This window comes from Engraulis encrasicolus, chromosome 3 (genome assembly GCF_034702125.1).
Source record: "Engraulis encrasicolus isolate BLACKSEA-1 chromosome 3, IST_EnEncr_1.0, whole genome shotgun sequence".
NCBI classification, from domain to species: Eukaryota; Metazoa; Chordata; class Actinopteri; order Clupeiformes; family Engraulidae; genus Engraulis; species Engraulis encrasicolus.
The window spans coordinates 13,060,580-13,084,184 of NC_085859.1; the positions used below are offsets into that span (position 1 = coordinate 13,060,580).

General features: G+C 44.4%; 1 protein-coding gene across 1 annotated transcript in view; it reads right to left on the reverse strand.

The window, feature by feature from the left end:
- Positions 1-622: 622 nt before the first annotated feature.
- The window catches only part of si:ch211-158d24.2 (multiple epidermal growth factor-like domains protein 9), an 85,110-nt gene continuing 62,127 nt past the window's right edge, over positions 623-23,605 (reverse strand). The window contains exons 4-6 of the mRNA XM_063194304.1: positions 17,029-17,178; positions 5,085-5,354; positions 623-1,193 (exon numbers count right to left, since the gene is read on the reverse strand). Of these exons, the coding sequence (XP_063050374.1) occupies positions 646-1,193; positions 5,085-5,354; positions 17,029-17,178 (968 nt within the window). The 3' untranslated portion in view covers positions 623-645. The remainder of the gene's footprint in view (positions 1,194-5,084; positions 5,355-17,028; positions 17,179-23,605) is intronic.

Genomic DNA, 23,605 nt, shown 5'->3' on the forward strand with positions numbered 1-23,605 from the left:
GGGGTTTACGCACCAGGCGAAACATTTTGATAAGAGCAAAAGCGCAGAAGGGTAGGACAGTCATGGGTAAGCGGTTAGGGTGTCAGACTTGTAGCCCAAAGGTTGCCGATTCGACTCCCGACCTGCCAGGCTGGTGGGGGGAGTAATTAAACAGTGCTCTCCCACATCCTCCTCCATGACTGAGGTACCCTTAGCATGGTACCATCCTAACACACTGCCCCCTTGGGGCGCCATTGGGGGCTGTCCCCTTGCACGGGTGAGGCATAAATGCAATTTTGTTGTGTGTAGTGCTGTGTGACAGTGACAGGGACAATGGGAGTCGGGAGTTTCCCAGATGGGCTTTCGCTTTCGCCTTAAGAAGCTGAAGAAAAGTTTGGGTCCTGCCAAACAAGGATCAGGAACAAAGCAAAAAGAAAAACACATACTGTTTCTCGGCATGTTGTGATGAGTGTTTGAGTCATACAGACCTCACGTCCCATAAGATGCCCAGTTCCCAAGAACTTGCCGTGCATCATTAAAAACATATGGGGTGGTTGGAATAAGTCACGGCAGAAAACTGTCAACCGCCAACGCCCGGGGTGTGTCTTTCTAACGGCTGCCCCATCCACAGCAGTTCCACGATCCAACGCACGTGCGTCTCCTCACTCACGCCTTGGGGTACAGGTTGGGCGTGGTGGTGCTGGTGGCGCTGGTGCTGGTGGTGGTGGTGGTGGTGAGCGCCAGCTGTCCGTTGGGCGCCACGGGGCACGGCTCGTCGTCCAGCAGTCCGGCGGGGTCGGCGTTGGGGATGCTGTCGTGGTAGCTGCTGAAGCTGATGTTGTCCTCCTTCAGCTCGATGGTCCAGAAGGGCGCGTTGAGCTTGCGGTTGCGGTACTCGCGGTAGGTGTAGACGCCGGCCACGAAGCCCATGAGCAGCACCACCACGGCGATGATGACGGCCAGCACCACCACGTTGAACTGCGTCCAGGACACCACCGTCAGGGCGGCCGCCGTGGAGTTGCGCGTGGGTGCCGCCACCACCAGGCCGGGCAGCAGCGAGGCCAGCAGGGCCGGGGTGGCCGGGGTCAGGGGCCAGCTGGAGTTGGGCGGAGAGCTGGAGGGGGGCGCTGCGGCTGCGGCTGGGGCCAGGGCACTTGGATTCGCAGAGCCTCCGCCACCGCCGGAAGAGTCGGGGCCTGGGAGCTGCTCTCTCGCTGCAAAGACATGACATGACATGACAACGTTACGGTACATTACAGGAAGTTATGTTTTTCGGTCGCGACGGTTTGTCTGTCTGTCTGTCTGTCTGCCTGTCTGTCTGCCTGTCTGTCTGTCTGTCTGTTTGTCTGTCTGCAGGATAACTCAAAACGTTAAGCACGGATTTTGTTGTGGAAATGACACTAGGAACAAGATTAAATGTTGGTGGTGATCTGGATCACAATCGGGATCCAGGAATAAAAAAAAAAAACATTCCTCATCATTGCGGGATAGGGCAAATTTTGACATTCCAGTTTCTAATGTTCTATCAAACAGCTTCCTTGGCGGAGGTCTGCACTCTCTGAGTCCATTCATGGTTTTTCACATATTTTTTGGGCCTTTATTATTTGACACAATAAAAGACAGAAGAAATGGCCAGGAGAGAGAGATGGGGGAGGGCCGGGAAATGACAGCATAACGCAGAACCTTAGCCATGTAAGCCATGGGCAAGGCCATTTGCCTTTTATCCAACTTATACAGTGAGTACAGTGATTACAGGGGATCGGTTACAGTCCCTGGAGCAATATTATGGGGTTATGCTCCTTACTCGTGGGTGGTTTGGGATTGTAACCTGCAACATTCCCATTCATACGACTTATTAACCATTAGGCTAAGGCTATAGCCATTAAGGGAATGCTGTATCCTATGTGGTTAATTGTGACGTGTGGAATGTGATTGTTTAAGTTCAAGTTTATTTGTCCCCAAAGGGGAAGGTTTGTAGCAGGTATTTAAAAACATTCAGGACAGACAACAAATAGGCTGATAAAAACAACATCAAGACAAGACAAGACAGGGACCTGGGGTCAACACAGCACAAGGACATACGACTGGGACCAATAAACAGAATTAAAAATCAATAAATAAAAAACAAATATGGAGCAAGAGGATAAAAGAATGAGATAAAAGGTAAGATCATGACATGGAGATTAAAATACCAGTCCAATGTGCAATTGCGGCTTGAGTGTGAACCTAATGACACAGGTGTGCCAATATTTTGTCACCTTGGTATTCGTTTATTGTCTCACAACAAACAAGCACACACACGCACACACCTGCAACAACTTCCTTTTCCAAAAATATCACTCAGGTAAGGAAAGGTGCCTCTCACGTCATGCCTCTCTCATGTCATGACGGTGGTAAGCCAGACACTCAGGGTGTCATTTATCAGTTTCGACTGTATCATTGGTTTCGAAGCATGAATACTGTATCTCGCCATTTTGACAATGAAAATTGGGTTTTGACAGTTAAGATAAGATAGCAGGAGATGCCATCACAAATGAGATATTTCTATAAACCAACCTTGAAATGATAATCTATAAACCAACCTTGAAATGATAATCGACATGACACTACTACGGAGGAAGATGGCTATAAAACCATTTGTTTTAATTGCACAGAGAATGGTGAAATAGACTGCATACACGATTTGCATTGTAATTAAAAAGTAATACCTGGAGGTGTTGTGGTGCGGCACATGCACAACAACACATGACTACATAAAGGCTGCATGCATTAGCCATGGGAACCCGTGTTTGAATCCGGCCAGGGGCATGTCACAGTCCTCACCCTTCTCTCTCTCTCTCTCTCTCTCTCACACCGTCCTATCTAATTAGCTAGCTAGGACTAGACATCTTCATTCCATTGTCTGATTTTAAGTCACCTATTGCGGACACCTTGCAGTATTAGTGTGAGTGTTTTTGAGGTTTTGTGGTTAAATTTTTTGTTTTTAAAAATCTTGTAAGTGTCTGCATTGGTCTATGCTTCTTGTTATGTCCTTGTTGTGCATTTTATTGATGAGCTGTGTTTGTCTTGCTTGCATGTTTTATGTCCTGCATATTTCTATATGGTTATGTCTTGCATGTTTTGTATGTCTCAATCTCTTATGCTTTGCTGTCTGTGGATATGTTGTCTTTGTGAATTGTTTGTTTCTGTCTGTACTGTGAGTCCTATGGAGTGCGTTTTGCGTTTTTTGCTGCTCTTTTGGCTAGGGCCCACTTGAAAAAGAGGCAACTGCCTCAATGTGTTTTTACCCTTGTAAAATAAAGGAGAAATAAAACAAATAAAAAAATAAAAAATGTAAATGTTACCTTGAGAACTGCTTATTGAGCCTTCAGCCTTCTTAATGCCCACAGTATGTGAGAGTCAACGCAATAACATGAAACAACCGATGGCATCTAATTGAATCATTACAGAGCTAGTGAGACATTAAACTGATAATCAACAGATAGCGCATTAAGGGGTTGTATGGGAAATGGGTGATATCCCTGATCCAAGTGATTTATATAGCTAGTATTTCTCCATTATCCCATTGACGCCTAAGGGGCCTGCAACAAAAGGTGCTGAATGCCTGAGCCCTTTTTAAGAAAAGCTGCCCTCAGCCTTTAAAAATCTAAATATCTCAGCTTCTGAACCACATCAAAATATGCACTTAAGTTGCATTTAAAAGATAAGACCCTCATCTTTCACTAGAATGTGTTCATTCATCTCAAACAAACAGAGATTTTTAATAAAGTTGTCTCAAATCTCATGAGCCTGAATGTTGCGTAATGCAGCTCCAGGCACCAGGGCCAATGTCGCGCAACGCAACATCAGGCATCAATGGGTTATTTTTAACATCACTTTTTCACGAGTCACACGTGGTAACTACACCTAAAAACAAGAACACCAATAACACAACAATGCCTAGCAACCATGCACCAAGCCAACTTGTTAATCATCTCAGTAGGTCGCTCCCCGAGAAAGGGGAAACACCAACACCCGAGAGGTGACTGCACTACCCCGTAAAGCAATCTGATCATCTGTTTGCTTATCGAGACGAAAGGGTGACTCACACGACTACGTTACGCAGCTGTGATTTGCTTCCTGCGGGTTAGTGCTCCCTTTCAGTTGGACTGCTGCCTAAATACACTTTTGGAAATGTTTCAGAGGAAAGTGTGGAAAGGTCATTGCAATCAGCTGACTCAGCGGCGTCATGGTCAAATTGTGAAAGGGTTTTACTTTCTTAACCTAGGTTTGACACCGGTTCTGAGGTTGAAGGTTTAAATGTAAGTTACACTTAAAACAGTATGAGTACATGGAACGATTAGGATGATGAGTACCATTTTGATGCGGTGACGGAGAGAAAGTTTGGTGTTGGGTGAGGGCATACATGTAGTTTTTTTTTTTTGTTATTGCCATTTTTGGTTATTTCGTTGTTGTCCTTTTTTTTTTTTTAAGATTTCTTTAATTTTCCCACGAGTGAGAGTTTTCACTCCTGCAAGGTTTGAAAAATGACATACAAACAAATGTGCGATAAGCACTGAATGCCTGGCTCTACCATGGCTGTAACATTAGGGCAGTGTTTCTCAACTGGTGGGTCACGACCCAAAAGTGGGTCGCGGAGGGGTCATGGGTGGGTCGCGGAGCCTTGGTGTAAAAAAAAAGTAATTCTAAAAAAAAAAAATCCAACTTTTCCTGCAACAATTTACAACTTTTATTTTGATAGGCTAGTGAACTCCGTGTCATCTGTTGTCATAGATACAATCTGAATCTGAACCAGTCATTTGAGTCTTGGTTACATTTTGAGAATTGCATTGAATTGACTTGAATGCTAAAAACAATTGGGTCGCGACCGAATGAGAGTGGAAAATGGTGGGTCCCAAGACTGTTCCAGTTGAGAACCACTGCATTAGGGCACTGGGCTGCTACGCCAGTCACCTGGGTTCGATTTCGGCCTGGGTCATTTGCCGATCCTTCCCCATCTCTCTCTTCTGTTCAATTCCTGTTTCTGTCCTATCAGAAAATACCCCACCCCCCCCCAAAATGCCTTAGCGTCAAATGCCGTTTTGAGTCGGCATCATTGCCCTTACCTCTGGGAGTGCAGTTGTGCGTGCGGGCGTCGCCAGTGTAGCCGGGGGCACAGAGCTCGCAGTGCCGCCCGGCCGTGTTGTTGGCACAGCTCAGGCAGTGCCCAGTGTCGTGGTGGCACAGGCGCGGCATGGAGCGGGCGGCGGCGTTCCCGTTGCACTCGCAGCGCACGCACACGCTGCCCGAGCGGTAGTAGCCGTCGCTGCAGGCATCACACGTCACGCCCGCGAAGCCGGCCTTACACTTGTCACACACCGCACGGCCTGTTGAGTCTGTGGACACACACACACACACACACACACACACACACACACACACACACACACACACACACACACACACACACACACACACACACACACACACACACACACACAGGGGTTCAAAAACATTAATATGACACAATGACATAAACTCTAGTCTCTCAAGGCATCATTCACCACAAGGCAGACGGATGGTGAATGGCTGAATAGGGCCACTAGGGGGCAGTCCGTAGTCATTGTATGCAGCCTACTGTACAACTGCACTGTGGCACACAGGTGCTTGACTATTGTTATTACATGCAGTCAGGGCTCTAAATTAACACCAGCCAACCGGCTAAATGCTGGTGAAATTTCAGTTTGGCTGGTAGAAAAGACCAACTTACCAGCCACTTTGACCCATTAGTGAGTGTGTTTTTAGCTCGTAAGATTAACATCTACTAGCCATTTTGGCTGGTGAAGAAAAAAGTTAATTTAGAGCCCTGCAGCAGGTATGTTTATTTAATTCAGCAGGGCAGTCAGATAAGAGAACACTGCAGCTGTAAAACCCCATCAATCAGGTGAAACAGTTCATGTCACACACTACGCATGTGAAGAGCACAGTGAAAAGAACACAGACCACAAGAAAGAACACAGTGCAGTATTCCATCTCCACAAGGCTTTCATGGCTCCGAGGGCTAAAGTTCCATACCGTAAATCCGTGGACCTGGGTTCGAATCCCACCTGAGGTGATTTCCTGAATACCGACCCTTCCCCATTTCTCTGTGCCAGTACTTTCCTGCCTTTCTCCACTATTCTATCATCATAAAGAAAAAAAGCCCTGAAAAATCTTGAAGAAAAAAAGGACAAAACACACAGTGCAGATGTCCACCTCAGTTTGTTGCCCGCTTTTGGACACTGAGTGCTTTTCCCCTTTAGGGGGGGCTCTTGTGCCATTGTGCCATCTTCCAAACGGCACAGCACAGTGAATTGAGTCCTTTCAGAGCCCCATTACACAGAATTCAGTTATTTCAAAGCCATTAGGTTTGCTGTGGCTAGGTTTCCCTGGTCTAAGCTTATTATCAAATTTACTTCCACTGATCTATGTTCACCATTCAACTCTAATAAACCTCCCAAGAGTATAGTATGTATTATCCTTTTGCACCACAAAAGCTTTTCTTTCTGTTTTGTTTGCTTATTTTTTTAACTAGCACACCAAATTTGAATTTGAAACGAAAACAGCATCAGTCATAATTACATTAAATGGCCCGATACAACAGGGAGGCCTTCTGGTTGGTCTCAGCAGAGATCTCTAGAAGTGGTCGTTAGCTTGACCCCAGCCCTGACCTCTGACATGGGCCTCCACGGCTTCCAAATGCACTGATGGAATTTAAGACAGTCAATAGCTCAGTGGAAGCGGGCCATGAAAAGCAAAGCTAGAGTGCAATGTGTTTGTCTGACGATCCCTTTGTCATCCCACTGGCAGAAGCCCCCCTAGACTAGAGCATTGCCCAGTTCCTGAAGCCTTCTTCATACTCCATTGTCTTACATGCTATTTTTATCTTATCTTTGTCTACCTGTTAAATGTTCAATGTTAAATGTTCATTTGTATGTATTTATCATTAATCACTTTGTGACTAGTCCATCACTGTTACCTGTCCTGTCTTGCACTCTGTCAGTCTGTAAAATGTCAGTCCTGTGTATGTCTGTCTTTGCATGGTATAGAGAGAGAAACGTAACTCCAATTTCCTTGTATGACTTGTGCATATGAAGAAAGTGACAATAAAAGCTGACTTGACTTGACTTGGCTTGTGACATTATTACATGATAGTAGTTGGGTTCAAAAGTAAGATGAATATGTTCATCTTTGCCAACCCTTACCGCACAAAAACACCTACTGCGACAAGAGCGAGGTGAGCGACGGAAGTAATTGACTTTGTATTGAGTCACGCGACAAAAGTGATTCTGGAGACTAGAGCGATTCGCACGCCGAGAGCGACAGTTTGAAGTTGAAATGTTTGAATGCTTTGCCTTCTGCTTGTAAGGGACATACTGTAGTCGCTTCAATCGCTCGTATCGCTCTGTCGCTTGAATCGCATCGCGCTAGGTGTATTTGTGCGGTTAAGCTTCAGGTTAAGGAACCTTTTTGTTCATAAAGCCTGAAAGTGAAATTGAGGTGTGCAAAACTGATTGTGAACTTTGTGTTTGCTTCACATTATTTTTTAAAATTCTTTAGAATTCTAAAAGACAATGTTTTATAAACCAGACTTCGAAAAGCAAACATCTTTGATAAGGTAAGGCCAACAGCTCAATGTCCAGTCCAGCAAACAATGTCCAGTGTTCCGACTGAAGGCCATCAGTAGGGTTTAATTGCCACATAAATTAAGAACAATCTAACAGATTCCCCTAAAAAATAAAAAAAGTGTCACTATAAGGAATGTTAGGTGAATTGTTAATATATGACAGGGAAAGTGTGCACATCACAAAAGTGCAGGGAGTTTCTCAGTAGGCCTACATTTTGGATGCATAAATGAAATGTACAATTTAAGGAAGAACACAACAGTAGGATGTGTTATTTAACCAGCACCAATCATAGAGCCCGTTGCTGTGTAGAGCCATGTGAATGTTTAACAATAGCATTTACCTGGCATGAGACCTGAGTCATGGTCTACTTTGTACAAAAACCTCTTGAAGCTATGGCCTGGCTGCCTGACTCATGGTCTACAAAAAGCCCTTAGAGCTGTGACCAATCCCTAGTCCTGCTTGTGCTGTAAAGTCACTACTTTCACTGCACTGCAAAGTGTCCTTGTCTGATTGCCTAACTGTGTCAGTGACACGGCCTTCCTTCTCTTGTGAGTATCTAAGTAGTCTCCCCAGTCAAGTCCTACCAATCTAGGACACTCCTACTTGCTGCTCTCTCCATTCATTTCTGAGCCCTCTTCTCTGTCTCTCTCGGCATGACCCACCACAGCACTCCTACACCAGCACGCCGACATTAAAACTCACTTAAAGTACATTGGTTTCATGTGCTACTTGCCAATCATACAAACCTTATCAGACATCAGTGGTGTAGTCTACGACGTAGAAGCAGGTATACGCAGTATACCCACTTCTAAATTTCAGGGATTTCAGTATACCTAAAATTGATTGATTCAGTATTTAGAAAAACACAAATATACCCACTTCAAAAATGCTGAAATATACAGTATACCCACCATTAAAAAGTAGAGTACATCACTGCCAGACATGGTGCTTCAAGCTAACTATTGCCTGGAGGAGGTTGGGTCAGTTCTTGCAATGACACTGTCTACCTGCCTGCCGTCTGTGTGCCCGCCTGCAGTGCTTTGGGTTGCCTGCGTGGTGGTGGTGGCGCCAATCACAGCATCACATGCATCTAGCATTGATAGGGGGGCAGGTTTGCCATCTCTGATTGCCCCTGTTACTAACTGTACTAATGGGACAGTCTTTGTATGGTTTATGTAATGTGTGTGTGTGTGTGTGTGTGTGTGTGTGTGTGTGTGTGTGTGTGTGTGTGTGTGTGTGTGTGTGTGTGTGTGTGTGTGTGTGTGTGTGCGTGTGTTTGTGCATGGGTGGAGGATGGTCTAGTGAATGGCGGAGGGAGGCCGTGTAGAGTGCAGCACAGCATAGTGCCCAGGGGTTCATTTCACTAGTCAGAGAGGCGGAAGAATGGGCTCGCGTCTCAAGGGATGAGTTGAACCGCGCACACGCACATGCACATGCACACGCACGCACACACACATACACAAACACATACAAAGACATACACACACAAAGACACACACACACACACACACACACACACACACACATAAACACAAACACATACAAAGACATACACACACAAAGACACACATACACACACACACACTTAAGAAGAGATCTAAAATATTCATGCCAAGGATAGAGACCACGCAGAGCAAAACAGACACACACGCACACACACACACACACACACACACACACACACACACACACACACACACACACACACACACACACACACACACACACACACACACACACACACACTTAAATCCACTCTTCCAAATGAATGTGGCACGGTCGAACAGGCTGCACAAATGAGCGTCATTGACTCTCTACACTTATTTCTTTCTCTGTTGTGCCACCTGCAACAGCCTGTAGTGGCCAACACATGGCTTTTATTCTGAAACTTTCCCTGTCCCAGCTTCACGCCACTCCCCACCTCTGATTTAGAGTAATGACCGAAGTTCTCTCTCATCTTACAGATGCACTACTGACTACTGAGATAGCCGTCTTCCTTATAATAGTTGTGAGTTTGTGACAAGGTATTCGTTCCAATATGCGACCGTGCGTCCTCCACTTGTGCTTGTGGCCTTGTGCCAGGAAGTAATACATCCCTGTCCCAGCTTCACGCCACTCACTGCTCTGGCCTGTAGTCCCGAGTTCTTCCTGCGCAATCCACACCTAAGGTGCATTCCAATATGCAACCTTGCGTCCTCCACTTGGGCTTGTGGCCTCACGTTTTGCTGATGCCCCGCCTCCGTCATGCCGATTCCCCACTGTCAGCCTAGCCAAAACATTTTTGGGGGACTATTCTTCATTCACCATCCTGTTGTTGAAAATGAGAAAATGACTTTACAATTGAGCTTTTGCGAGATATTGAAATATAATGCTGTTGTCAGAGATGTATTACTTCCTGGTACAAGGCCACAAGCACAAGTGGAGGACGCACGGTCGCATATTGGAACGCATACCTTGTCTCAAACTCACAACAATTATAAGGAAGACGGCTATCTCAGTCAGTAGTGCATCTGTAAGATGAGAGAGAACTTCGGTCATGCGCCATGATTCGTCACTCTAAATTAGAGATGCACAGGATCCAAGATCCGGTTCCGGATCCGGCAGGATAATAGGGTTTTTCGCAGGATCCGGATCCGGCAGTGGATCCGGTATCGGGCAGTTACCTATAAATCAGGATCTGGTGCATCTGTAGCCTAGGTTTTTCAGTCAGTCTTTCACAACCCCAATTGCTGCATGGCGTGAAAGTCAAAGAACTTTGGAAGCGGCCAGTGCAGGCAGTGTGCCAGTAAGCCAATGAGTCTAAGCAGAGACGTTCTTAGAACAGAGAATCTTTGGTCTAAAAAATAGTTTAAACCAACATAATAAAAAGGGCCCACGAGTGTGAGTACGCTATGTGTTTCAACCGTTTCCTAGGATCCAGTATCCGGTTCCGGATCCGGCAGGATCTTAAGCAGTGGATCCGGTATCCGGCAGCATCCTAAAAATCAGGATCCGGTGTATCCCTACTCTAAATCAGGGGTGGGGAACCTACTGTACTCTATGTCCTGAGGGCCTTGAGGCCGTCTTATCCGGGCCCCGATACAACTAAAATGTCATGCAGTTTCACAAGAAATATGTCATGTTTTGTAAAGAAATTGTACAAATTATATTTGCAATACAATTGCCGTAAGTTGTATTTTCCTAGGATCTAGTGAATGTGGGGTCTGTTGTAAAGGTGGCCACCTTCAATATAGGCCTAACGTTGCAGGGGGAAATCCTGGTTTGTGTTCACAGTTCGGCCCTTTGAGGGCTTTATAGCATTTGAAGTGGCCCCTCGTCGAATGAGGACGTTCCCCACTCCTATGATAAATGATGCAAGGTGTCTTCCATTACGATTCTCCCTCATCCATACTGAAGGTCTTCAATATTTTGGTAACTGCATGGCTATTTGTCACCACACGCCACTGACCTCAGTGCAAAACAGATCCACCATACAGTAAGTCACCATAATCTTTTGTGCTCTGTGCCTTTCCACATTAGATTAAAGAGTGATGTGTTTCAGGGCTATGCTCTTGTTGCATGCCAGATTACCTTACATAAAGCATGCTGAGCTGCACGTGCCGCTCATCACGTGGTATTTGGATATATTTTCAAGATTTTGTTTTTGTACACAAAGCAGCAAGCAAAAGAAGTTAGAGCTACCAACCATGTACATGTTTCACATGCGTTGGCTTCCAAGTGGGCAAAAACACTGTTTTTCTCCCCCATCCATATCTTTTCCATCGTAGACTGTGTTGTGTGATCCCTATAAAATAGCTTCAGACCGGCACCCCTGGATAAGTACTGTGTTTCCGCAGTTTTCACCTGTCATTCCAAACAGTGCTGGGCTGGGACCAAAAAGAGGTCCGGGCAACTTTTGGGTTAGACAGGCATCTCACACAGCCTGGTCTACACAGTATATTAAAGATGGACCAATGAGATGGCTGCCCCATATAAACGGTGGACCGGTTCCTAAGGGAAAAACAAAACCACCATAGCAGAACAAAACAAAAGCATTGGCCCCTGATGACTGTCAGCCCACCGGGAAAATGCCCTGTATGCCAGATGACCAGTCCAGCTTCCTGCTTCCAAAAGTGCAGACACAGGGCTGGAAACAGGGTTCTCCTTTTGTTCTCACCCTGACCTTCTCGTTTTCTTGCCACAGGAACAGCAGCCATTTCATATAAACACCTGAGAGCATTTAGGTACACAGGACACAGCGGGATAACCTTGAAGTGTCTTGCAGGCTGGGTAAATCAAATTGTGCATACTCTGTGAATATTTATTTATTCCTAATGCCACTCATAATGTCATAATAACACATTACACAAATGGACATGCAAGCCATACAAATACTATTTCATTTTCTTCTTTGCCACCATTGCTCTGTATATCTGAGTGAAACTTGCACGGATTACAACTTTCAGTTTGCACATGCATGTCCAGTTCATTACTATTTATAACGTATAGAGTATGTCCTTGCTTGTGCATTATACTGTATTTCGGATTATAAATACAGTTCAACTACATGACTGGATTCATTTTGCCTACATACTGCACATAATGTGACCACCTGGTTTCAGGTAGAGAGAGATGGAGAGAGAGAGAGAGAGAGAGAGAGAGAGAGAGAGAGAGAGAGAGAGAGAGAGAGAGAGAGAGAGGTCACCCTCTGGGACATCCATGGGCCCACCCGTCAGATGGATGTGGTTGCTATGGTGACTGTGCTCTCAAACAGAAAATGTGCTCCCCCGACGCCCCTGATGTCTCTCTTTGTCAACATCCCCAGCCTAACCTGCAAGGGCCGCTTTATTCTCCCGTTTGGATTTTTTCATTAAAGGGACACTGTGTGAGATTTTTAGTTGTTTATTTCCAGAATTCATGCTGCCCATTCACTAATGTTACCTTTTTCATGAATGCTTACCACCACCATCAAATTCTAAGTATTCATTATGACTGGAAAAATTGCACTTTTCATACATGAAAAGGGGGATCTTCTCCATGGTCCACCATTTTGAATTTCCAAAAATAGCCATTTTTAGCTGCAAAAATGAACGTACTTGGACCATACTAGAAAATATTAGTTTTTTACTTAGTAAACTTTCATGTGGAGATCAAATTTGGCAATAGGCAGCCCAGTTTCAAAGAGCAGCATAGTTGCTAGTTGCTAGTTGTTTTGACAATTTCCTGCACAGTGTCCCTTTAAAAACCACACACTGTGCTTTCATGTTATGTCAGATACCAATATACTACTGTATAGTCTGGCAGTGGCAAAACACACTCAAATATAAATATGTCAAATGTGGACAAAAACACATACACCAGGAATTATTATTTCCAGTATATTATAAATATACTGTATATAAAACTGAGCAAAAGAAATACATGTTTCTCAGACACACTCTCTTTAGATAACGAGCCTGTACGTATCCTTTAAACAACGACAACAAGGGTATTTGGTTTTTTTTTTTTTTTTGTGTGCTTTTTTTGTGGTGTATTTTTCTCTGCATGTATCCTTCTGACATCAGTCAAGACACTGTAAATCGTATGCAGTATGTACTAGTGGTGTCAACAATGATCGATTCGGCGATGCAATCCAATTCGGGGAATGGACGATCCAGAATTGATCCGGCAAGTTCCAGAATCAATCCGGCAATTTTTTTAAGTTTCAATTACTTCCACGGATATTTCCAGAGCAAATGAATGTTAAATTAAATAAAAGCACTTCATAACATTGCAAGACTGATACAGACTGATGCAGAAAACAGCCAATAGATTGTTGCTCAGTATCTGACTACTTGTATTGCTTCATCATAACTGATTAAACATTTGTTTTGTATTGCTTTCAGTAGGAATGTAATGCATTGCAATGTATTGTGGAATTGAATCGGATCGGATCGCATAGAATCGAATCAAATCGAATCGCTACCTCCCGAATCGTGATCGGATCGGATCGTGAGAGCAGTGCCAATCCACACCACTAATATGCACAGTATGTATGTACCGTGTTCCAACTTTTCCTAATGCATCCTCAATGCCACAAGCTATTTAGTTACAAGATCATTTTACAAACTCCCAGTATGAACACAATGGGAAATTTTTTTACAGATACAGTCTTTCTGTTTCATAGTTATCTAAGTTAAGTTAGGAAACCTCCTTCTGTAATACGAAAATTCCTAAATCCCTTCCTATCTCATGATGATAAGATAGGATTTCAGACTTAGGAAGTTTCTGTAATGAGGCCCCAGGTTCATAATCTGCCCAGGGAAAGCTATCTCACTTAATTCACTAATTTTGACATCAAACTTCAGGCTTGCTATCTTTGTAGGGCTGGGAGTGTGCACAGCCTCCATAACAGCCAGAGCAGTGTTTCATGACTCATCAAATGAAATGCGGTAAAATTAATTTTGAGGAAGGCTGCCGGGCGTGCGTACTTGTCTCCCCACCCCGCCTGTCAGGTCTGTGCCGTCACAGGGCAGGCTGCAGTCTGGGTAATCTGGGGTCATGGACACTGCGCCCCTGATACTGTGTACACACGCATCAGCTCCTGAGGCCGCCTCAGTACCAGGGCCGGCGCTAGGCATAGGCACACTAGGCAGTCGCCTAGGGCGCCAAATGTCTTGGGGGCGCCAGAAATACCCAAAATGTCCCAGTTAGAATGTCAAACGAAAAAAAACTCTTTACACTTGACTTTGCTCATTGATAAAGATTATGCATGGACATGATGTAGATTAGCAGTCTTTAAATGCAGTGTCAAATGTATGGCGCTGTGTTTACAGATGACAATTTCTAAATGCACAAAAAGGGAAGGGGGTGTTCGCCTAGGGCACCAAGTTGACTAGAACCGGCCCTGCTCAGCACACAGCCAACCAGGCACACACGCACGCAAGTGTACACAGACAGACATACACACAGACGCACAGTACACACATATACACGGTTGCAGCTACACACACAGACGCAGCTACACACAGGCAAAGACACATAGTGTGTACATAGCCATACACACACACGCACACATTCAGATGCAGATACACACAGTCTCAGGTACAGGCAAACATGTAGACGCAGGCATGAACAAACACAGCGAGACGACATAGACACAGACAGAGAAACTCATGTACAAGCACACGCGTGCACACACACGCATGCACGCACGCACACACACACACACACACACACACACACACACACACACACACACACACACACACACACACGCACACACACACACACACACACACACGCGCACACACACACACACACACACACACACACAGGCAAGCCAGAGAGGCGATTGAGCGTCTGCAGTGGCACACACATCTAGCCAGTGACGCTGTTGCTGGGCAGCGAGGGCCAGTGGGGCTGTATAATGTGGAGGGGCATGCAGATGTCAGGCGCTAGGCTACGCTAGGCTACGCTAGGCTACGTACACAATCACTCACATATTCTCCAAGCCCCACTGACTACAGCCTGCTGCAGGGCTCTACTGCTACACTGACCGTTTCAAACACACAATTTTTGCACTGTTGTGAGAAAGAAACTAGGCGATGATGGCATAGCCAAAAGATACTTTGGCTGTGACTCTAAGACCAGGGCAAAGGCATAGGCCTTGTTTGAGTTAATGCATGCTGTGTGAATCCATCCATCCTATCCTGTCCTGTCCATAGGAATTTATTGTTACTGGTTCAGCATAGGTCCATAACTGTTACTCATCATTGTTAAATGTTCAGTTGTTATTACATCACTTCACTGTTACTGGTGCATCACTGTTACCTGTTCTGTCTCACACTTCAGTCTGTAAATGTCAGTCCATTTCAGTCAGTCAATTTCAATTTGCTTATGTGACCTGTGTATAGGAAGTAATTGACAGTAAAAGCTGACTTGACTTGACTAACTAAAATACATTGTGATTGTCTAGTGCAGATTTGTGCAGCGTGCAGCATCTCTAACGGGGCCTATGCCTTTGCTCTGGTCTGTGAACAATCAGTGGTAGGCTTGGTTTCCAATGTTGTTAATCAAACCACACCTTCCAAGTCTCACATTGAACTTGCCGTGATAATGCTCACAATTTCTTAAGGCATCTTTTTCAGTTCCACATCGACATATTTTCATGCTTGGGGCATCTTGGGAAATCATTTCGGCAATTGGACACAATGGCTGATGTGGGCTGAGAGCGTCTCTGCGCCCACTTACGATCATGCCCACACCAACATACAGCCAAGGGAGCTATATACTGCTGACACATTGGGGCTATATGCTCGCTCACTGACAAAGAAAAAGAAAATCAGAAACATGAAACAATGTCCCATAGATATCAATGGAAAGGGACTATGGGAGCATCATATGAGCCTGTGTAAAAGTTGTGGCTATTCTGTGGGTAAGCTACAGCGTATGTTTTTTTTTTTTACTTGCGCCAAGGAGGTTATGTTTTCGGTCGGGTTGGTTTGTCTGTTTGTCTGTCTTGTCTGTTTGTCTGTCAGCAGGATAACTCAAAAAAGTTGTGTACGGATTTGGATGAATTTTTGGGGAGTTTTTGGAAATTACAAAAAGTGATAAAATTTTAGTGCTGATCGGGATCATGATCCGGATCCAGGAATTTTAAAAACGATTCTTCACCATTACGGGATAGGGCGGAATTTTGACATTCCAATAACTAACTCCACAAAAACAAGGCAGAAAGACTTGGAAAAATACGAGTGTAACATACAAAGCCAAATTTTCTTACCAACAGCTTCCTTGGCGGAGGTCTGCACTCTCTGAGTGTATTTCTATTTTTGCTACTGTGTTCAAGCAATGGGCCTCACCAAAAGTAAGTCCACAGGCAATAGAGTGTGGAGAGGCCCTTTGGGAATGCTAATACACAAGTAAAACATTCACAGGATTTTACAGCCAGGCCTGATTTACATCTGCTGATGGATTTTTCCATTGGAACTCTTGATAGTATCATGAATTTGCCTTAATACACCTGAAATAGTGAGTTCACTGCTGCTGTGGTGTATATGAATATGTGGTCTGCACCTGAACCTCTCTCTGCCCTTACAGATTGAAGCAACAAATCTTTTCAGTACTACCAAACCCAACAGTCCAATTCCATTTCATTTCATTTATAAAGACTGAAATGTAATGCTAAAATTCCTTAAAACTACTGTAGCCTTTTGAAAGAAAGAAAGAAAGAAAGAAAGAAAGAAAGAAAGAAAGAAAGAAAGAAAGAAAGAAAGAAAGCAAGAAAGCAAGAAAGAAAGAAAGAAAGAAAGAAAGAAAAGAAAGAAAGACAGATGAATAACAAATGGTCTGATTAGCAGCAGGGTAGCGTGTGTTAGCATCATCTTAATCACAACCACCACTACCTCCATCATCAGACTACTACAACAGCAGCAGCACTCACCAGCATGGCAGGTTCCAGAGGAGGTGAGGTTGGAGCAGGGGCATCGGAGGCAAGCGTCCCTCGCACCTTCCCCAAGCCCACGGTAGGAACCGGGCACACACTCCTCACAGTTCTGGCCCTGGGTGTTCCCCTGGCAGTCCAGACAGACCCCTGAAAACACACAAACGCACGCACGCACGCACGCACGCACAGACACACACACACATGCAGGCTCACACCAACACACACACACACTCGCACACACACATACACACACACACACACACACACACACACACACACACACACACACACACACACACACACACACACAGGTTCAAAAACATTCAAATGAACAGTATCTACTCAGGTTTCTAGTCGACATATTTAGGCCACATCCCTTACAGAATTCAGAAACAATACACTCCTCAAGTGACCATTTCCGATCACAGAAATGAACGCTCCATTCGATTTCTTTGCCGAATAACTAAGCTGCACATTAACAAGGCAGATAAAGTGTCAGGTAATGAATGAGGAGGGCGCAAGAGGATGCTGCATGAAATGACAAGTGATGGACTCAGTGAACCGCCACTACGGGCAAATTCCGGAGGATTCTCTCTCAGTCTCAGTCCCAAAGTGCTGACACACTCTTTGCTGGGCTGTTAAAAAAGAGCTCTGACCATGTTGCAGGAGGAGGAGGAGGGTGATGTAACACATATCTCAAGCCCTCCACGTCGAGCAGGCTTGCCAGATGTCTCTGAAGATTTCCAGCCCAAAAAAATGCTCCAAACGAGCCTGGAAGCACAAAAATCCTGCCCAATTTGAACTAAATTCTATTGATGATTATGACCATAAATCTACAGAAAAATCGACAGCAAGAACCTGCCCAATACCTGAAGGAAACCGCCCAATCTGGCAACCCTGTCCACGAGAGCACATGCTGGATTAGCTAAGTCTGTTTCCTGCTGGATCGTTGGCCTGGTTTCCCTTAAAATTACAGTGCATGTGGCCCGTGCTGATGAGGTGGACTTGTGGACGTGTGTATCATTATAGTATTATAGTACATCTTCACCCAGTTAACCCCTTTGCGCAGAGCCTGTTACAACCTTACTGTCACAAAAATTGTAATGGCTTATGTCTGAACCTGTTACTTAAGGCTCGCTGTAGGGCTGGGCGATATGGAAAAAAAAAATATCACGATATGGATTACTTTATGTCATGATAACGATATATATCACGATATAGCACAATTACATTTGCTCTTTATTTTTTCATGTCGCAAAACAACCTTTCTTTAAAATGGATCTTTTTATTGTTATTTTTACAGTTACATGAACTTATAGTGTGTATTGTGACAACATGAAATGTAATTAAATGATATTCAATTGTGTACAACTGATAAAATTACTGTCACGATATAAACGATATAGGAGAAAGGTCACGATATACACTTTTATATCACGATAACGATATATATCGTCATATTGCCCAGCCCTAGCTCGCTGTATTGTCATAGCAATGTTGTTATGATATAGTTGAGTATTTTCAGCAAATGGTGAATAGGCCTGCCGGCGACCCCATCTGCACAAAGAGGCTACTGAAAAACGTGTGAGACATTATATACTATACGAAAGATGGATTGAGACTTCTGACCCTCTCTGACTCTCTTCCTCTCTCTCTCTCTTCCTCTCTCTCTCTCTATCTCTCTCTCTCTTAGCAGTAAATGCTGGCTGGGCTATGTTGTGCTGGGCTGTGGAGGAAGAAGGGAAGGGTTACCCAACAGCCATCTGGCCCCAAACCCCACTGAGAGACAGATGGGCCGCGGGTTACCCTCCTCCTGCACACACACACACACACACACACACACACACACACACATTTGAATTAACACGCTCAGTCACTAACAGAGAGAGAGAGATTTGAACACATGCAGTTACACACACACACACACACACACACACACACACACACACACACACACACACACACACACACACACACACACACACACACACACACACACACACTTTGAATTAACACATGCAATCACACACAACCACATTCAATTAACATGCACAATCCCAAACACACACACCCACACTACTTAAAAAACAAGCCAATAGATACTGCATCATTCTCTGTTGGATGATTGTTTTAAAGATCACGTCACTTTACTTAAAAGTGTGAGAATATATACAGTAGGGCTGCAAAAATAATACAAAATAATCGAAAATCATGATTTAATCGTGATATCGAAATTGTGATTTCAAACGTGATTTCAATCGTGATTTAATCGTGGCAATAGTGCCCTGCCTTCGAGCATCCTTGAAGCCAGAATATAGTGACAGGCCTAAGTTTCATGCTATTGCCTTTTACATAATTATTTAAAATTCAGTTTATTTTGTTCGTCCCGTATATAATTCATTCTTGGTTATATTTCATTTTTGGTAACACTTTCTATGAAGCCCATATCTATAGTGCATTATGAGCACATTTATAACAATTTACAACATGCATTATGATAGTTATAATGTATTATAAACTCCTTCACTGCCTGTAGTTTATAACCATCACGAGCACTCAAAACACCCTAGGACGTATAATGCATAGTCGACGCTAGTACATCCCCATCTCATGCCAAAGAAGAAAGCGAAATTCACAGCAGTGCACGCCACACACCCTGGTTAGCAGTAGCACTAGGTGTAGAAATGTCCCGATCCAGGTTTTTGCACTTCCGATCCGATACAGATATTTTATTTCACTTCCGATCCGATACCGATACCGGCCGATACCGATACCGGCGTATCGGAGTATTTAAGTTGAAAATTATTTAGTCTACTTACTTTGTTGTCACAGTCATGTTGAAAATTGTTTTTACTCTTAGTAACAACTAGCCAACTGAATTAGGTGAATGAGTAATAGACAATGGTTTTTAATGAGAAACTGACCTGTTTTTTCAGATATTAATAAACAGAAAATAGGAAAATGGATCGGAATTCTGGATCGCATTTTTCTGTGCATGTCGATCCGATACCGATCCGCATTTTTATGCCAATATCGGCAGCCAATCCGATCCAATCCGATCCGATATGACAACCCTAACTAGGTCACCTGTTGGCATGAGTGGTGGCAGTGCTGTACCAGGCCTCAGGCACGAATAGACCAAGGGTGCGTTCCAATATGCGACCTTGCGTCCTCCACTTGTTCTTGTGGCCTCGTACCAGGAAGTAATATATCATGATGACATCACTGACAACAGCATCATATTTCAATATCTCTTTAAAAGCTCAATTGTAAAGTCATTTTCTCATTTGCCAACTGGATGGTGAATGAAAATCAGTCTACCCAAAGTTGTTGTGGCAAGGCTGAGAGCTGTGAAACTTTATTGTTTTCTCCACAGAGGTGGGGCCAAGAGGCGGTACAAGGAGACAAGCACAAGTGGAGGAAGCAAGGTTGCATATTGGAATGCAACCCAAGTGTTACATGAGTGATTCCAGCGACAGAAGTAATTGACTTTGTATTGAGTCACAGGAGACAAATAAGACAAAAGCAATGCGGGCCACTAGAGGCGATTTGCTCGACTTGAGCGACAGTTTATAGTTGAACTTCACTAGCCTGGGAGTACCCATGCTGCCTTGCGCATTCTTTTCGAATTGCTGGACACACTTGTGATTGAGTATGGCGTATGCCGCCAGACAAGAACTTCAGTGAATATTATGCTAATTAGCTATGACGCAGTTTGTGCAATGTGGCTAAGTGGCGAGCAAAAAAGGCAAATTCCCGGGCCGGGCCTTATGTTTGTTGACACCCCTGCTTTAGAATAAGAACAGCATCAGTGCACTACACATAACGTGGGTAGCAGTAGCACTAGGTGACCTGTGTGACATGAGGGGTAAAAATAGCATTTAGCAGAAAAACCCGCCCAATTTTTGCCATAGAAATCAATAGAATTGGGCAGGATTTTGTGCTTTCTTGGTGGGTTTTGGGCATTTTTTGGGCTGGAAATCATTAGCCTCATCTGGCAACCCTGAGCAGGACACACTACTGTAGCTGTGACCTGACACTTCCTGTTGGAGGCTCCAACCTTTCCGCTGTCAGGACTGCATGTACAGTTTGTATTGTATAGTGTGTGTGTGTGTGTGTGTGTGTGTGTGTGTGTGTGTGTGTGTGTGTGTGTGTGTGCGCGCGCGCGCGCGCGTGTCCCTGAGTCAAACAGTGCCGTCTCACCCCACAGTATTGTGCTTTGATCCAGACAGCCTTTGAGGACTGCCAGCCAGCGTGGGCAGAGATCAAAGGTGACTCTGTACCTACCTATCTCTCTCTCTCTCTCTCTCTCTCTCTCTCTCTCTCTCTCTCTCTCTCTCTCTCTCTCTCTCTCTCTCTCTCTCTCTCAGGATAGTAACTGTGGGCACACACTGTGGTACATGCTGGGACCCGTTTGTCTCTGTGTAAGAGACGACCCTGTAGGAACTGTACAGGAGTTGAGTGTGAATCTGTCGTGGAATGGAGACCAAGACCACCGATCAGGTGGGCAGAATTGTGGTGCTGTCTGACGGCACAGATTGGTTACAGTCTCACCTTAAACCAAAGAACATAGATTGGAAAAGAACGATTGCGCATGGCCGTTGGCCACGGTGTAGTATGGGCGTGTGTCCATCATGAATGAAAAATGTGACACCGGAAACTATGCGAAATCTCTCTGGATGTCCAGAATTTGAATTGCATTGTGGGTGCCAGCGGCTACTGCGAGTTCTGGCCCCGGTCAGAAGAGGATGTCTGGTTGTCAATATTTAACTTGCGGCCAAATTAACTACAGTTGTCGGTCAGTGTTAATAGCAGGGGATAATTAATGACAGCTGTCAAAAATTCACGGTGTCCTATGACCTGTTCCACACTCCAGCCCTAGCGGTAGGGACATTGCACTTTACCATGCTGCAGTACTGACCATAGAAGAAGAAAGTGACTCCGCTTATGACATTAGTGAGCTCGCTGTCTTCTTCATAGTGTCATTGCCTCAGGAGAGGGTGTGTAATGATTAAAGGAAACACCTGTGGATAATGGGATATGGGTGTAACGATTTCAGGCCTGAAACACCTGTGGATACTGGGATATAGTACTTACAGCTCCAGGCCTTTTTATTAGAATAGCATGAAAAAGTTGATTTATTTCCATAATTCTATCAATAATGTTAAACTGTCATGGGTTGTAGATTCATGGCCCAGTTTTTTAACTATTCCAATCATTAATTTTTTTCTTTTTATATACGTTGGCCTTCCAGCTCAAAAAACCCATGAATTGGGGAATTCGCAGCATTAGAATATTGTTATAAAATCACATTTTTCTTCATCAAAATTCGCCAGAATCACCAGAAATTAACCCCCATTGAAAATGAATGGGGTTTTATTTCTGTTGAGTTAGAATTAAACTGGTGAGTTAACACCAAAACGTGGCATGGAAATCTACAGGGTATATTGAAGAGTGAAGTGTGGGGCACCAGGTCAACAAACAAGAACAGCTGACAGCAAAGCATCAAGGATATCTGGGCTTCCATAACTCCCATGCACTGTTTTTGCCGTTGACTTCAATGTTAAACGCATCATGGCCATTATGAAGACAGAGAATGACCTAACCAAGTATTGACCATTGCATGTTATGTAGAAAGTACCAAATTTCAACTGATTTAATGTGACCCGAATATGTTAGGTAGGTGGTTTTGTGATCAGGTAGGTCTGATCCCATACCCTAAGGTTATGTTTTCTCTGCAAACGGTGGAGCCTTCGTAGATGGTGTATTTGGTGTGGGTGGCGTGAGAGATGAGGGTGGTGCAGGTGGGTGTTGTTGATGGTAAATGAGGCTACAACAGGCGGGAGGCGCCAGCCAGCCAGGGGGGTCTCAACAAAAAATCTTCCCTTCATGGAAAGGGAAGCCTTCGTATAAGCCTTAGCCTTAGCCTACTAACCTGCACTGACCCTGTTATGCCCGTGTTGTTTGCATTCCCCATACACATTGCATGTTGTTGTACTGCTTCTTTGGATAGAGGTGTCTGCACAGTAAGAAAAAAAAGCTCAGTGTTACGTCAACCCTGTTCTGAGATTATATGATCCCAATCGACTTTGTGTTGATTCAACTCTTTGACAGTTAGAGAGTTGAATTTAACACTTTTTTAGAGCATACACCGTTTCCCGATCACAATTCAACACTCAAAGGCCTTTATTTTTTTTTGTGATCAACTTTTTATTGCTTTTATTGGGGGGGGGGGACTTGAATTTAACACAAACATCGGCATACCATAGAATAGCATACCATCAACATACTCTCAGAATAGTGTTGAACTAGCACTGCGTTTTCTCCTCTATGATAAATGTAATGTAATGTGGTGGTGAGGGAGGTCAGGGTGGTTGTAGCTTGTGAGTGGGTGAGTGGTGGGCACCAGTCTACCAGGAGAGATGATTTAGTGCCATGTGGCATATGGAAGTGGCAGGCCAAAGGAAGGCTACATTTTAGGTTGGTGGACACACATTACTCACTCACAGGTTAGGGTTAGAAATGGGTTTTGGTCTAGGCACAGTTCGACATGTTTATACAGTAGGTTGGTGGA